At 39.7% G+C, this 14435-nt stretch overlaps 1 protein-coding gene and 1 pseudogene across 1 annotated transcript in view; one reads left to right on the forward strand and one right to left on the reverse strand.

Moving 5' to 3' along the window:
* Positions 1-14435, forward strand: part of LOC108529275 (contactin-associated protein-like 3) — a 219639-nt gene that overhangs the window by 127239 nt on the left and 77965 nt on the right. Inside the window, 1 exon segment of the mRNA XM_017871463.1 lies at positions 854-997. Within this exon segment, the coding sequence (XP_017726952.1) occupies positions 854-997 (144 nt within the window).
* LOC108529276 (splicing factor 45-like) lies at positions 11315-12710 on the reverse strand (annotated as a pseudogene).

Here is a 14435-nt window from a genome sequence, read left to right on the forward strand (position 1 = left end):
AGACAGTATAATTATATCTATAATCATAATGTGTTAGTTCAGAAACACATGAATATATGTTAAAGATTTTAATTAATCAATGAAGAAACCAGTAAGATGTTACAGTCAGTTCAGAGGAGAATTCAAAGTACTACACATACAGGCAGATAAGAAATGCCAAAATGAATTACAGACAGATATGAAATGGTTCAGTAACCAACTGCACCCCCCCAGGCACAAGTCATTTGCATTTCTATGGGTACAAGTCATTTTGCATTACTATCAGTTTTCTATAATTTACAGGGATGTAAAATAACTCAGACAGTGAAAGCAGGATTTACCTTAATTAATGGGTGCAGTAAGCCAGATATCCAGTGATCTTTCCCCCCATTTCAAATCCTGTTGCATCCCATAACTATGTACAATTATTATGTGTCAACTTTTTCTAAGAAAAGCTTTTCACAATCATTCTTGACATTTTTTATCAACCCACTTTCTTGATTCTTGTAAAATATTTTTGTTAGATTCAGTGAAGCAAGTAAGTTTTGCATTTAAAGATTGAACCAAACTGTGTTGTTTTTATCCCATTGTAAAGGCTTCTAATGTATATATTTGATATTAAATTCTAGTTACTTTAAGCAAATTATCAGAATTTATTATAGTGATTCTTCAGAAAGAGTAATATTTTTATTCATGTATTATTGTCATAATAAATGAAAATTTTAAAGATAGGTAGTTAATTTTTTTTCAGTGATACATCAACATGTAAATACCACTCTTCTCTGACTTATTCAGTGATCTGAATCAAATTGTTTTCAAGTGTTTACAGAGCTCATAATTTAGAGTTGTCTCTGACTGATTATATTTCCTCCAGGTGCTGGATTAAACGATGGGCAGTGGCACTCTGTGTCCTTATCTGCTAAGTGGAGCCATGTGAATGTGGTGGTGGACGATGACACTGCTGTTCAGCCCCTGGTGGCTGTGCTCATTGATTCTGGTGACACCTATTATTTTGGAGGTAAGAGAACACAGTTGAATGACATTGGCAGTGGAACCACTTTTTATCTTTATTGCTTTGCATTTTGAGTCTCTAGTCAAATTTAAACCAAGTTAATACTGAGAAATAATTTATCTCTAGCCATGAAATTAATACTTTTGAGTTTGTAAAGAACAGGAAACATTTAATCAGTTTTCTTCCCAATACAAAATAAGTATCTGCAGAAAGTTTACTTCCTGTTTAAATAACTTGATATTTTCATCTAACATTAAAAGAAAATATATTTGAGCTATACGTAGTAAATAAGTGGAAACTTTCAAATGTCAATATCATAATCATATCTCTACAACAGATAAATCCATTTATACTTCTAACAGTTAACTTGTAAAAACAAAACAAATCATATTGTCTAGAGTCATTGGCTTACATAAAATATTATATGTTTAAGTCTATATCTAAATATATACTATTGAATCATTAGTACACAGCTCAGTTTATAGATAGATAAATTTTTTTTACATGGAGGAGTAATGGAAAATATACTGATTATGAAGTACTTTCAAAACATTGACAATAATAAATATTAATTAATAGGAGACAAGCATATTAAATGAATCCAGTATAATTGGTGTTACACCGGTACAAAGTACTGAATGTTTGTTTGCTTCCTCTCGCCCAGATTCATATGTTGAAATCCTGAGCCCAAAGTCATGGTGTCAGGAGGCTTTGGAGGGTAATTAAGTCAGGAGGGTGGAGCCCTCATGAATGGAATTAGTGCCCTTATAAGACAGGCCCAAGAGAACTCCCTTGCCTCTCCTGCCATGGGAAGTTACAAGGAGAAGACTGTGGTCTATGAAGCAGACACTGCATCTGCTTTGTCTCAGACTTAAGACTTTCCAGCATCCAGAACTGACAGAAATAACTGTTGTGTAGGCCACTCTGTTCATGGGATTCTGTTAATAGCAGCCCAAACTGACTATGAGAACTCATAAGCTAAAGAAATGGAAACAAGTGGATCTTTTGATTATAAAGGAAGTTTGGATTTTTTTTTAAATTAAAAGAACCACTAGGAATAACAGCAAAACGCTGCTATGTATTCTAGAATGCTCCTGGGAGCCCAAAGATGAGGCTTATATATCTGGAAATCACAGTTAAGAGAAATAATCATGTGAGAAAACTTGTCACATGGGGGCATGGATGCCTGTGCATTAAAGCATTCTGTTATCATCCCATATCACCACATATATGATAAGAAAACTTAAGTAAGAAAGTTTTCAACTAGGTAAGAAATTCCATGCTGGACACAGATATAGAGAGCCACTTTGCACTGTACCTAAACACTGAGGTGTTACGGAGGTAACTTAATTACTTGTAATTCCTACTGGAAAGGTAAATATATTCAACCTTTCTTAGTAATAAAAATTGTATGTAAACAGAAATATAGATCTAGTAATAGAAGACTTGCTATTTACATCCAGTCCTATACATTGCATTTTACCTCATCAGTATTTGTGTTTCACAAAGAATATGTACTTTTCCAAATATACAGTCACAGACATTCAAAGACTTCACTGAGCTGTCCTTTGGCTCACAGTGTGTATTTAAATTGTTAAACAAAATTAAAATGGCCCGAGGAATCTCTGACCAGACAAAGCCTTGTAAGTGGCCTTAACTTTGCTTGATTTACCAGTATAAGCAAAACTTTTAACTTGAGCTATTTCTTGTAAATGGCTTAAAAAAAAAAAAGTCAAACTTAAGGCTAACCAATCAGAAGCCACCAGTTAACATATAACTAGAGACTTTCCAGCAGGATCAACCAAGTAAGGCAATTGCATAACTACAACCAGTGAAAAATCTGCTCCTGTATGCACCTCACAGAAGCTGGCCCTTTTCGTTCCCTTGAAAGGGTCCCTGAACCAGTTCCATTTGAAGCTGCTTCAGCAGTGATTGATGAATCACCGTTAGCTCAAATCAGCCTCTGTGCCTCCATTACCTTTTATTAATGGATACATTTATATCTCCAGTTGGATGCTTTTTCCTCTAAGCAGACACAGAGTAAACCTGAAGAGCTTAAGATTTTTATTTTTTTGTGTTTATTAATTTATTTTTTTGAGACAGAGTCTGGCTCTGTCACCCAGGCTGGGGTGCAGTGGTGCCATCTCGGCTCACTGCAAGCTCCGCCTCCCGGGTTTTTTACGCCATTCTCCTGCCTCAGCCTCCCGAGTAGCTGGGACTACAGGCGCCGCCACCACACCCGGCTAGTTTTTTGTATTTTTAGTAGAGACGGGGTTTTCACCATGTTAGCCAGGATGGTCTCGATCTCCTGACCTCGTGATCTGCCCGCCTCAGCCTCCCAAAGTGCTGGGATTACAGGTGTTGAGTCACCACGCCCGGCCGAAGTATTAAATATATAATAATTATAAATATATAATTTTTTTTTTTTTTTTTTTTTTTTTTGGACGGAGTCTCGGCTCTGTCCGCCAGGCTGGAGTCAGTGCCCGATCTCAGCTCACTGAAGCCCGCCTCCCAGGCTTCACGCCATTCTCGCTGCCTCAGCCTCCGAGTAGCCTGGGGAAAACTACAGGCGGCCGCCACCATCGCCCGGTCTATTTTTGTATTTGTTAGTAGAGACGGTGTTTCACCGGTAAGCCAGGAGGGTCCGATCTCCTGACGCTTGTGATCCGGCCGCGTCGGCCTCCCAAAGTGCTGGGATTACGGGCGTGAGCCACCGGCACCAGGTCAAGATTTTTGAAATTAGTTAATGCCTTGATTTATCTTGAGTGGATGATAACATAAGGAGTCCTCAGAAAAATGTAGCCATGCCTGCCAACCTTTTCAGAAGAGCGAAGTTAGCTTAAGGAATAGTCGCTGGTCCAAGGTCGTCAATGATCTGAGAAATTCCATGTGCTGAGGATGACGCCACATTCAGGGTTTCCAAGTATGAGCACCAAGATACCTCCTATACCTGCTCTCAGCCATATATGGTATAGACAATCATCTCAACAAAATTTTTCCAAACCGAGTAGAGAAAAACAGTAAACAGAGCAGAGATTTTTTTTATTAGGATGGGACTAAAATCTGTCCCTCCTTGAGGAGGAGGGCTCAAATCTGCATGACAGAAACAGATGACAGAGTTGGATCCACACTACTTTGTTTTCACAACTGCTGGGCCAGATGGAATAGGTCCAGAAACTACTGAAATAAGCAATAGAAAATCTCAAACATTATAGTCTTTGACAATGTATATTCATATATATTCCCATTTCCTTCAGAAAATACGTGATGCTTCTCTTGTTTTCAAACTTATTTTAGGCTCAGAGGTATACGTGTGCAGGTTTGTTACACAGGTAAACTGCATGTAATGGGGCTTGGTGCACAGATTATTTCATCACCAAGGTAATGAGCATAGTACCCAGTAGGTAGTTTTTCGATCCTCACCCTCCTCCCATCCTCCACCCTCAAGTAGGTTGTGGTGTCTATGTTTCCCTGCTTTGTGTCCATGTGTACTCAATATTAAGCTCTCACTCGTAAGTCAGAATACATGGTATTTGGTTTTCTGTTCCTGTGTTAGTTCACTTTGGATAATGGCCTCCAGCTCTATCCATGTTGCTACAAAGGACATTATCTCATCCTTTTTTATGGCTACATAGTATTCCATGGTATATATGTACCACATTTTCTTTATGCTACAGTTGATGGGTATTTAGGTTGATTCTATGTCATTGCTATTGTGAATGAACATACACATCTATGTGTCTTTAAGGTAGAAGGATTATTACTTCTTTGGGTGTGTACTCAATGGGGTTGCTGGGTCGAGTGGTAGCTCTGCTTTAAGTTCTTTGAGAAATCACCAAACTGCTTGCTGCAATGGCTGAGCTAATGTATAACCCCCCAGCAGTATATAAGCACTCCCTTTTCTCCACAGCTTTACCGGCACCTGTTATTTTCTGCCTTTTAAATAATAGCCATTCTGACTGGTGTGAGATGGCATCTCATTGTGGTTTTGATCTGCATTTATCTTATGACTAGTGATGCTGAGGAGTTTTTCATATGCTTGTTGGCCACATGTATGTCTTTTGAAAAGTGTCTGTTCACATCCTTTGCCCGTTTTTTAATGGGGTAGTTTTTTTTTCTTACTTGTTAAATTAAGTTCCTTATAGATTCCAGATATTGGACCTTTGTCAGATGTATAATTTGTGAATATTTTCTTCCAGTAGGTTGTCTGTTTACTCTGTTGATAGTTTCTTTTGCTGTGCAGAAGCCCTTTAGTTTAATTAGGTCCCATTTGTTAACTTTTGTTTTTGTTCCAATTGCTTTCGGTGTCTTTGTCATGAAATCTTTGCTATGTCCCATGTCCAAAATGCTATTTCCTGTATTTCCTAGGTTATCTTCCAGAGTTTTTATAGTTATAGGCTTTACTTTTTTTTTTGAGACAGGGTCTCACCTGTTGCTCAGGCTGGAGTGCAATGGCACGATGCAGCCTCAACCTTCTAGGCTTAAGAGATTCCCCTGCCTCAGCCTCCTGATTAGCCAGAACTACAGGTGCGTGCCACCAGACTCAGCTAATAATAATAATTATCATTATTATTTTGGAGATGAGGTCTTGCTATGTTGCCAGGCTTGTCTCAAACTCTGAGACTCAAGCTGTCCTCCCACCTCGCCCTCCCAAAGTGTTGGGATTATAGGCATGAGCCACTGCACCTGACAGGTTTTACATTTTACTCTTTAATCCATCTTGAGTTGATTTTTGTATGTGGTGTAAGGAAGGGATCCAGGAACTGCTTATGGTTAGCCAGTTATCCCAGCACCATTTATTTAATAGGGAGTCCTTTCCCTATTGCATGTTTTTGTCGACTTTGTCAAAGATCAAATGGTTGTAAGTTTGTGGCACTATTTATGGGCTCTCTATTTGGTTCCATTGGTCTGTGTGTCTGTTTTTGTACCAGTACTATGCTATTTTGGTTACTATAGCCTTGTAGTAGAGGTTGAAGTTGGGTTACATAATGCCTCCAGATTTGTTCTTTTTGCCTTGGATTCCCTTGGCTATTCAGGCTCTTTTTTGGTTCTATATTAATTTTAAAATAGTTTTTACTGGTTCTGTGAAGAATACCATTGGTAATTGGATAGGAATAGCATTGAATCTATAAAGTGCTTTGGGCAGTGTGGCCCAATATGGTTAAAAACCATATTCATTATTCCTATCCATGATTATGGAATGTTTTTCCATTTGTATGTCATCTATGATTTCTTTGAGCAGTGTTTTGTAATTCTTGTTGTAGAGATCATTCACCTCCCTGGTTAGCTGTATTCCTAGGTATTTTATTCTTTTTGTGGTAATGCGAATAGGATTACATTCTTGATTTGGCGCTCAGCTTGCATGTTGTTGGTATATAGGAATGCTACTAATATTTGTACATTAATTTTGTATCCTGAAACTTTACTGAGATTATCAAATCAAGAAGCTTTTGGGCAGAGATGTTGGGGTTTGTAGGTATAGAATCATATAATCTGCAAACAGGGACAGTTTGACCTCCTCTCCTCCTATTTAGATGCCTTTTATTTCTTTCTCTTGCCTGATTGCTCTGGCTAGGACATCCAGTACTATGTTGGGTAGGAATAATGAGAGAGGGTATCTCTGTCTTGTCCCCAGTTTTCAAGGGGAATGCTTCACATCTTCTGCCCATTCAGTATGATGCTGGCTGTGGGTTTGTCATAGGTGGCTCTTATTATGTTGAAGTATGTTCCTCCAATGCCTCGTTTGTTGAGGGTTTTTAACATGAAGGGATGTTGAGAAAATACCTGATGCTTCTCTAGAGACAAATATATGAAAGCAAACAACATTTCATGAAGGAATGAAGAATATTTTGTGGCAGCAAGAATGACTCTCCAAGATGCCCTAATCCCTGAAAACTGTGAATCTGTTATATCACATAAGGGATTTTGCAGATGTAATTAAGGTTGCAGACTTTAAGACAGGAGATGATCGTGATTCATGCAGTGGGCTCACTGTAATCACATGAGCACCTAAGAGATTTAACTTGATTGGAGGCAGAAGAGACACAGAAGAGGTGTGTGGGTGAGGGGAAGCCAGAGGAACTGGAAGCAGGAGAATGTCTCTCTGCAGCATTGCTGGTTTAGAAAATGAACGGGGCACCATGAAGAGCGATGCAGGCAGCCTGACGCTGCTGAGAGGCCCCAACTACCAGCCGGTGATGAACTGGGACCTCACTCCTACAACTACAAGAAGATGAATTCTGCTCTAACCTGCATTTGCTTGGACACACATTCTCCCCTAGAACCTTCATAAAGAGCCCAAGAGCACCTTGATTTTGTCCTTGTAATACTAAGCAAGGTCATTAGTCCAGCCCTCGCACACTTCTAAAGTGAGAGATAGTAAGAGAATGTTTTAGTGATTTGTTACAGTGATGATGAAAAGCTGATACATATTCCAGCCTCCATCACATCCATTTACAGACATTCCCATTCAGTTCTGAACCCTTGGACAATAGCCAAAAAAAAAAGGGGGGGGGTTCTCAAACACACCCTGAGAATATATATGGCCCTGAAAAAGAGAGAGAGAGATATATATATATTGCCAGTCGCGGTGGCTCACACCTGTAATCCCAGCACTTTGGGAGGCTGAGGCAGACGGATCACCTGAGGTCAGGAGTTAAAGACAAGCCCGGCCAACATGGTAAAACCCTGTCACTACAAAAATACAAAAAGAAAAAATTAGCCAGGCATGATGGCAGGTGCCTGTAATCCTAGCTACTTGGTAGGCTGAGGCAGGAGAATCACTTGAAAAACTAAATAAAAAAAATATATATATATACACACAAAGAGAATAGTTTCAGCAGTCAAAATAGCCAACACAGTTTCTGTGTTTTGTTTTGTTTTGTTTGGATTGTGTATGGCCTTGGAGCTAAAGTAACATACATGATCATGAACCATATAGGGATAGGGACACAGTGACAGAAATGGGAAGGCTGATCCATGATCATACATGCATACATGCATACATACATACAGTATGGATTCCAAAGTCCCCTTTGACCTGAAAGTATGAGAAGAGCCCATAACCCATTTGAAATAGATACTCAGCAACCACAACCCAAATTGTATATACATAAGTAAAGTTGTCCTTATTTCAGAGATGATATTATGAATTGAATTGTTTTCCCTCAAATTCATATGAACCCCAGAATGTGACCTTGTTTGGAAATAGGATCTTTGCAGAGGTAATCAAGTTAAAATGAGGTCATTAAGGTGAGCCCCAATCCAGTATGACCAGTGTCCTTATAAAAAAGGGAAATGTAGGTGCAGAGACACACATAGAGGGAAGACGCTGGGACAACACACAGGAAATATGCCTTGGGAAGACAGAGGCCTACAGTGTTACACCTGCAAGGCCAGAGCTGCTTACTGGGTTCCTCCCTGACCCCACCTCCCACCTGGAGCTGAGCTTGACCCAGGCCTTACCACCCGCTACTGCTACTCTGCCATAAGTCCCTTTCTAAAAAAATTTAAAATACTTATTGGACAAATAAAAATTCTGTATATTCAAGGTATACTACGTTATGATTTGATATAGGTATACACTGTGTTCTGATTAGCACAGTCAAGTTAATTAACACACCCAGCACACCACACATAGTTACCATGTTTGTAGCAGAGGGGAGTGAAGACATTTAAAATCTACTCTCTTTCCAAATTCCAGGTAAATAAAACAGTATCGTTCCCTGTAGTCACCATGCTGGATCCCTTTTGTTTCATAGGGTTGTTGAAAAAAGACTGCGAATTCAGGACTGAAATGCATGTCTTCCAGATACGCCTAAATAAAGGATCACACTCGGGAACCAGTTTTAAATAGACCACCCTTTATGGAGCTTCCCTTCATCACCGTGCCCGGTGGAATTGTAACAATGCTAAATGAGTGCCGTTACCTTTTTCACTGCTTTATGTGCTGGTTTTACTGCACCACACAGGTGTCCCCGGAGCCTTGGCCCCTCTGGAGCATCTTACTGATGTGCCACTGCCTCACGAAGAAAGGCCATGTTTTGCCCAAAGTGACTAATAGTTCAACTCAGTCGGTTATTTCAGCTTATTTTTATTGCCCAGTAAGGATGCGGTGAAACATTTTACTAAGTCGGGGAGCACATCAGCCTTTCCTAGACAATGATCAACAGAATATTTGCCAGCTCAGTCAATGACTGAGTAGAACCAAGAGACACTGCAGCCTAAGAGAGGGCAGTCAGAGTGGGAGGTCACAGAAGGGTGCAATAAATCTTCTCCCCAGGGATGTTTATGCAGAAAGTCCTTGGTCATTAGAAATGTCATTTAACTGTAAATAATAAGATACATTTGCTAATCAGTGCTTGAGGTGCTTCCTGAGAGTATTAGTAGTTTTGTATCTTACTATTTTTTTTCCAGAATCCTTTTAAAATTATGTTGGAGACAGCACAATATGAAAGTAAAATTCATCCCTAAAATTGGCTGTCAGCATGGAAATTCTAAATCTTATTTTCTAAACTCTGGCAGTCCTTCAGAGCAAACTTTCCACAGAGCAACGGTGAAAACAGACAATGTCAATCTGCAAAGCTTCTGATTGTTTTCTGTCCTCATATTCCGAGGTGTGCATATGTGCCCAGAATTGTATTAAAACATTTGCTATAGATGGCAGATTTTATAACAAAAAACAAATAAGCCAATATATCCAAGACCTATCATTTCAAAAGTAAAATATTTAGGAAGCACTAAAAGGGATAAGAATGAAAGTACCGTTCATTTTTTAAGTGATACTAAATAAAGTTGATTACAGAAAATGATTTATCGAAGTATAAATATAGTATCACCTTTATGGTTGAAATTCTCCAGGTGAGATTTTATAACGTCCCGTTATCCAAGAACACATTTCCATAAATATGTACATGCTAATGTTAGAAATGCTTTTGAGTTAGTTTTATTCATATCATAATTTTGTTCATTTTTAATGTGAAATAGATCATATATGTACAGTTAGAAAAATATTACTAATAATTTTTTAAAAGAATACGTATTCTGTTACATAAATATACCACGTTTTATCAGTTCTCCTGTCCCATTTTGCTATTGTTCGGCGATTTTCATTTTTGCTTTTAGATTCGCTTTATAAAATGTAGGGGGGTGGTGTTTGTTTTGTTGTTTTGCTTTTTTCTTAGATAGGGAGTCACTCTGTTGCCCAGGCTGGAGTGCAGTAGAACAATCACAGCTCACTGCAGCCTCTGCCTCTCCAGGCTCAAGCACTTCTTCCACCTTAGCCTCCAGAGTAGCTGGGACTACACGCCAGTGCCACCACACCCAGCTAATTTTTGTTGTTGTTTTCTTCGTATTTTGTAGAGACAGAGTTTTGCCATGTTGTTCAGGCTGGTCTGAGGTGATCCACCCACCTCAGCCTCCCAAAGTGCTGGGATTACAGGCATGAGCCACCATGCCTAACGTAAAATTCAGTTTTTTAAATATTCTTAACATACCCAGTTTTTCCAGTGAATTTTGCATTCCTTGTGTGCGCTTTTGTAACTTTATTTACCCATCTGTATAGTAAACTTTGGGAAACACCAGCTCTAACCACCATGTTTAACAGCGTAGGCTGGTTGTTAAATTTTACTGATGCATATAAACACAAAATAGATTTCCTCACATAGAAATAGCCTTTGGTTCCGCTAGTATTCATTACTCATTTTAGTAATTTAAAGACCACATGATCCAAATTCTTCTTGAATGCTGTGCAGTGTATTGAAAGAGACTAATAAGCCCTTTTCTGTTTTCTCAGCAAATTTAATTCTTGGGACATTTCTGTTCCTATAGTTTCCTGTGACACATAGCATCACTAAGAATCAAATAAGTGAAACTGAAAAGATTAAAATTAATCCTGTAATCCAGTTTTAATAATGAGTTCTTTTTATTATGTTTCTTTTTCCTTTCCATTTGTTTTATATTGGCCTGGAGAAAACAGGCTTGATGGATAAAATCCACAGTATTTTCTTCCTAACTAGCTTATATAGTTAGAATGGCCTGAATATGTACAGCTGCAGACACTAACTTCATTCCTACAGTATAGTATCCACCAATGATTGAAACTAGTCAGCTGTGCATGTTATTTATTTATTTAAAAGGATTTGGATTTTTATACAATATTTAAAAGTCACAAAATGAAAAGCGATCAATCACTGTATACCTTGGAAGTCTTTCCAAGAATCTCAGTATCCAACAGCCATGGAGGCTGTGACCTTTTTCCTTCTTTTCTTAGCCTGCTGGTTATTTAAGGGTCACCGGAGATGACTCATGCTCTAGTTCTTAAAATCAAACTTGTTCCACCAAGTCCAAGACCCTGAATTTGTCCAAATTGTAAAAGCATCCTCTTGCCACCTGTCCACGAAAATACCTTCTATTCAAGCGAACAACGGCTTTAATTGCTGACTCAACTCTCAAATTCTAAAAATGTCTGTACTGCTTCTTCATCAGGGCCACCAAGAAGTTCACATATCACACATTTTCCAACTTTGCCATATTTTTCATGGCAAAATTGGAAAATACCGTGGACTTCATCCATCAAGCCTGTTTTCTCGGAGCCAATATAAATTGACAATGGAAAAGAAGAAGAAACATAACAAAACGAACTCATTATTAAAACTAGATTAACCATACACTTTTCAGTTTTACTTATTTTATCCTTAATGATGCTATGTCTCATAGGAAACCATATGAACTGAAAAATATGTCATCACACATTCTTCCCTGGTTTCAACTTCCAAGTCTTCATCCACCTTCCCTGCACCAACTGTGCCCCTTAGGAGGACCACGTTGGTAGGACTCAGGTATTTCAGTCAGTGGATTTGTACCTGATTCTACAATGCATCTTTCTCCGCGGCGTCGCCCATGATGATCTTGCCGCCAGGTTTGCTGGTCTTCCCCACCGGAAAGGCGGCGCGCAGCCCCTGCTGGTGCTCCCCGAGGCCCTGGCCTTCCCGGAAGCCGCGCTTCTGCATGATGTGCGCCACCGTTCCCACCACGTTAGCGAGGAAGGAGCTACTAGGCCGGTTTGGAGATCTCGGTCTGTCCTGTTCCTCCTTCACTGGAGGAGGAATGGCAGCTTTGGAAGAGCGTGATTGAGGTCTTGAATCCCCTTCATAAGGAAAACCTCGGGGTGACTGTGTCTTTCTCTGCCAGGGAAGTGGGTGGGGCAATGGCAGCTCTGCCCTACTTCTTTTCCTCCTCTCTCTTTCCTAATTTTTGTCTTCATCAGAATCTGGATCTGGTCGCCTTGATCAGAACCCCCCTAGCTTTCTGCCTGTCTTTAGGTCTGTTTTCCCTTTCTTCTATTTCCTTTCGTTTGTGCTGTGTCTGTCATTCCTCTTTGGCGCTTCACTACTTTCTCATAATCATAAAGAAACCTAGGATCATATTCGTCAGCTAAGGGAATCAGAACGTCCCCTGCAGAAACCCACTGGGAACAGGATCCTTCAGCCCAGCTGCTGCATGCCGTGGTGTGTCCCCAATTTGCAGGTCATCTGAGGAGCTGCCTGGCCTTAGGACAGTGACTGGGGCAAGAGCTGCACTGTTTCTTCCTTTGGCTCTTTCCCTGAGTGAGCACTGCCTTCCCCACCTGAAGCTGAGACTGCAGAAGTTTGACGTTTTGGGACAAGCCTTCTGCTTTTGAGTCACTGGTCTCCACTCCCAGGCCATCATATGGGGACATGTTTTTTTTTGTTTTGTTTTGTTTTTTTGAATTTAATGTTTCCCTGCTGACTCTACCCACGAGTAACCAGGTTAATACGAACAAATGAAGAAAGAGACGGAAAAGGAGAAGGAAGAAGGGAGAAGAAGAAAACCCACCAATTTCCTGATGCCAAATAAATGGAAAATGTTATTTGTACCAAAGAAACCTTGAGAAAGACTTGGAACAAATCACAGGTGGATTTCTGGATCTCACTAGATTTATTTTAATAGAAAGTTTAGGCCAGGCACAGTGGCTCACGCCTGTAATCCCAGCACTTTGGGAGGCCGAGGCAGGTGTATCATCTGAGGTTAGCAGTTCAGGACCACCTGGCCAACATAGTGAAAGCCTATCTCTACTGAAAATACAAAGATAACCTGGGCGTGGTGGCGGGTGCCTGTAGTCCCAGCTACTGGGGAGGCTGAGGCAGGAGAATCACTTGAACGCGGGAGGTGGAGGTTGCAGTGAGCCAAGATCGCGCCACTGCACTCCAGCCTGGCAACAGAGCAAGACTCCGTCTCAAAAGAAAGAAAGAAAGTTTAATTCGGAGATGCAGACTTATCTTCTATACTGTCATTTGTCCATTTATTTTTTCTAGTCTGAGATTTCATCTTTTTGAAGTGTTTTTCAAGCAGCACTCTGTACGGTTGCAGATTGTGCATATAGCCTGCATTTTTTGCCTTCATGCCTGAGACAGAGATTGACTGAAGGTCAAATTCTTTTAAACTTACCTTTATGGAATCTTTCTGCTATTCAATGCCATACCTCCTTCCATGACATTGAGAATACAAACTTGACTGTTGTATCGCCAGTCCTCACATCCTTCTTGTAGGAAGTTGCTAGACCGAGAACTTGTGGCAACACTGCATTGAAGTCTGTCACTGCAGTAACACACAGTGACAATTTTCTTGCCAACCTCATATGCTTAGACAAATGAAAATAACCAGGCTAAAATTTTCATGGGTCTTAATATCTTTGTTTGATTTCATATCTGAAAACACGCAGTACTTTATGATTAGAATTTGTCCCGAAAGTTTCTTAACTTTTTTGGGGGTCACCTGGATTTATTTTAGTTTTTTTTTTTTTTCTAACAGAGTTATTGATTTTATTTTATTTAAGAATAACTTGGTGGGGCGCGGTGGCTCACGCCTGTAATCCCAGCACTTTGGGAGGCCGAGGCAGGCAGATCACGAGGTCAGGAGATCAAGACCATCCTGGCTAACATGGTGAAACCCCGTCACTACTAAAAATAAAAAATAAAAAAATAAATAAAAATAGCCAGGCCTGGTGGCAGACGCCTGTAGTCCCAGCTACTCAGGAGGCTGAAGCAGGAGAATGGCGTGAATCTGGGAAGCAGAGCTTGCAGTGAGCCTAGATCGCACTACTACACTCCAGCCTGGGCGACAGTGTAAGACTCTGTCTCAAAAAAAAAAAAATAAGTAAAATAACCTAAGTTATGTGTCAGGAAACACCACTTGGTGAAAGAAAGATTAGCAGAACTGTTTATATTCCTATAATTCATTACTCAAAAATATTTATTGAATTAATAATCCTCCTAATTCTTAACCTAATGTGTTTATTTCTTAATGATTAGTGAGATGCAGTAGAATTATACAAAGTTCACTCTCTTTAGGTTCCCATTCTTCAGAAGGTTCTGCTGTACCATTTGAACTTATATTTCTTTTTTAAATATAAAAATATAAAAGA

The sequence above is a fragment of the Rhinopithecus bieti genome, unplaced genomic scaffold, assembly GCF_001698545.2.
Source record: "Rhinopithecus bieti isolate Rb0 unplaced genomic scaffold, ASM169854v2 scaffold_6063, whole genome shotgun sequence".
Lineage (NCBI taxonomy): Eukaryota > Metazoa > Chordata > Mammalia > Primates > Cercopithecidae > Rhinopithecus > Rhinopithecus bieti.